This window comes from Cebus imitator, unplaced genomic scaffold (genome assembly GCF_001604975.1).
Source record: "Cebus imitator isolate Cc_AM_T3 unplaced genomic scaffold, Cebus_imitator-1.0 Scaffold440, whole genome shotgun sequence".
Taxonomy (NCBI): Eukaryota; Metazoa; Chordata; class Mammalia; order Primates; family Cebidae; genus Cebus; species Cebus imitator.
Window position 1 is genome coordinate 1,522,433 of NW_016107755.1, and position 2,097 is coordinate 1,524,529.

At 48.8% G+C, this 2,097-nt stretch overlaps 1 protein-coding gene across 1 annotated transcript in view; it reads right to left on the bottom strand.

Annotated features, from left to right (window-relative positions):
- LOC108290583 (transmembrane protein 11, mitochondrial-like) overlaps positions 1 to 1,377 on the bottom strand; it is a 3,362-nt gene extending 1,985 nt beyond the window's left edge. The window contains exons 1-2 of the mRNA XM_017510434.1: positions 1,281 to 1,377; positions 961 to 997 (exon numbers count right to left, since the gene is read on the bottom strand). Of these exons, the coding sequence (XP_017365923.1) occupies positions 961 to 997; positions 1,281 to 1,377 (134 nt within the window). The remainder of the gene's footprint in view (positions 1 to 960; positions 998 to 1,280) is intronic.
- Positions 1,378 to 2,097: the final 720 nt, after the last annotated feature.

Genomic DNA, 2,097 nt, shown 5'->3' on the forward strand with positions numbered 1-2,097 from the left:
TTTTAGTAGACACGGGGTTTCACCTTGTTGACCAGGATGGTCTCGATCTCTTGACCTCGTGATCCACCCGCCTCGGCCTCCCAAAGTGCTGGGATTATAGGCGTGAGCCACCGCGCCAGGCCTACATTCAGCTTCTTATGAGTCAAGTGAGTCAGGCACTGAGGCTTGCTCCTTCCCCTCATCCTCTCACCAAATGGGAATGGGTTTGTGCTGATTTTAACCAAAATGCTATAGGTTGCCCTGTGGAAGAGGCTTTGGGCTGTTCTGTAGGTCCCCGTGGGGCAGAACAGTTGGGTGCGAAACCCTGAAGGCAGATTTCAGCTCAAAAGAAATAACTTTCCCTCCTTCAGAGCTGTCCAACCGCAGCGGGAATCAGTGGGAACTGTAGGAGTGAACTTCCCAGTCCTGGATGTTCCAGCCAACATAGAACTGGAGGTTAGGCCACATTATCTTTTTGTTCTTCTTTTTTTTCTTTTTGTTTGTTTGTTTTGAGACAGAGTCTCGCTCTGTTGCCCAGGCTGGAGTACAATGGCATAGTCTCGGCTCACTGCAACCTCTACCTCCCGGGTTCAAGCGAGTCTTCTGCCTCAGCATCCCAAGTAGCTGGGATTGCAGGTGCACACTACCACCCCCGGCTGATTTTTGTATTTTTATTAGAGATGGGGTTTCACCATGTTAGCCAGGCTGGTCTTGAACTCCTGACCTTGGGATCCACCCGCCTCAGTTTCCCAAAGTGCTGGGATTACAGGCGTGAGCCACCGCGCCCGACCGACCACATTATCGTAACATTTTTGCCTAGCTGTATGTTGATACAAGAATATACATTTTCCTTCCCCATCTTTTCCAGGCTTTCCTGGCCTCCTTTCCATTTCTCGGGCAGCTTCACTTTTCGCCACCTAGCTGCAGGATCTTTCCGGGTAAGGACCAGGAAGCTCTCCCAGTCTGCCCGCAACAGCTGACGTCACGGCATCACCACCGAGAACTGGTTGCCAGGAGCCTTTGGGGGCGGAGAATAAGGCGCCGATTACAAATGGGTCAAAGAGAGATGCTTGCGAGCAGCGCCGTGACACCCGGCTCCTACAGGAACAGAGCCTGCAGTGCCTTTGTTGCCTTTCGCTTCAGACCCACTGCTTTTCCTTCGCTGTCCGCTTCGTTTATCTGCTTTAACCCAGCCTCGGCTAGGGAGGCCTGAAGCCTATAATGTTGCTTGGCTGTTGCTCAGGAGAAGAAAGATCCAGGTGGCCAGTTTGGCAACTGGCCCAGTCCCTGTGAGCACCCACCTGGTGATGGTCCTTCTGTCATACGTAGTCGCTGCGACGCCAGGAAAGCGCGGTGGTGGCCATTTTGGAATTGGGCAACTTTCACTTCGCCAATCATCTTGGGGCCTGGCCATCACAGTACGTTTTTTTTTTTTTTTTTTTTCCTTCTCCTGGCAGAGAACACTATCTGCAGGGATAATTATGTAGCCTAGCATTCTAGAGCTGTTTCGGGACTCATAATATCCTCATTCCAGAATATGAGGATATAGAAGTTTGGAACACTCAGATGCAAATTCAGCGCCATTCGTTCCTAGCTGATTGAGGAACACATCTGACTCTAGTCTGTGGAAAGACCTGTGACCCTAGGCAGAGAGCTTAAAGAAACCTCAATTTACTTAACTGTAAAGTGGTAATTCTGTCGCTCACCTGCTGGTGCTGATGTGAGGATTAAATAAGACAAGGTACACAAAGTGCTTAGGCCTGTGTCTGCCTCCCCCCAAAACATAACGCCTCTTGTACAGCACCCGTGCATAGAATGCTAGCTAACGAGGGCACGACCTGGTCTTATTTATCCTGTACCCTCCTGGGCATTGAATAGTGAGGGATACATAATAGAATAAGTTTGCTGAAAGAGTGAATGACAAAGAATCTCTGCCTGTAGGTCTTCGGCCTTTGAATTCTATTCTCTTTTAGGCTTTGGGCTTGCCCTCAGGCATCTTGCTATTCTAATCCCTCTAGGCTGATAACTACACCTTTACTTGCTCTAGGTCACAGCAATCTGTTAACTAAGATATTAGTATTTTTATTAGTACTTTTGACCTTTTTTTTTTTTTTTTTT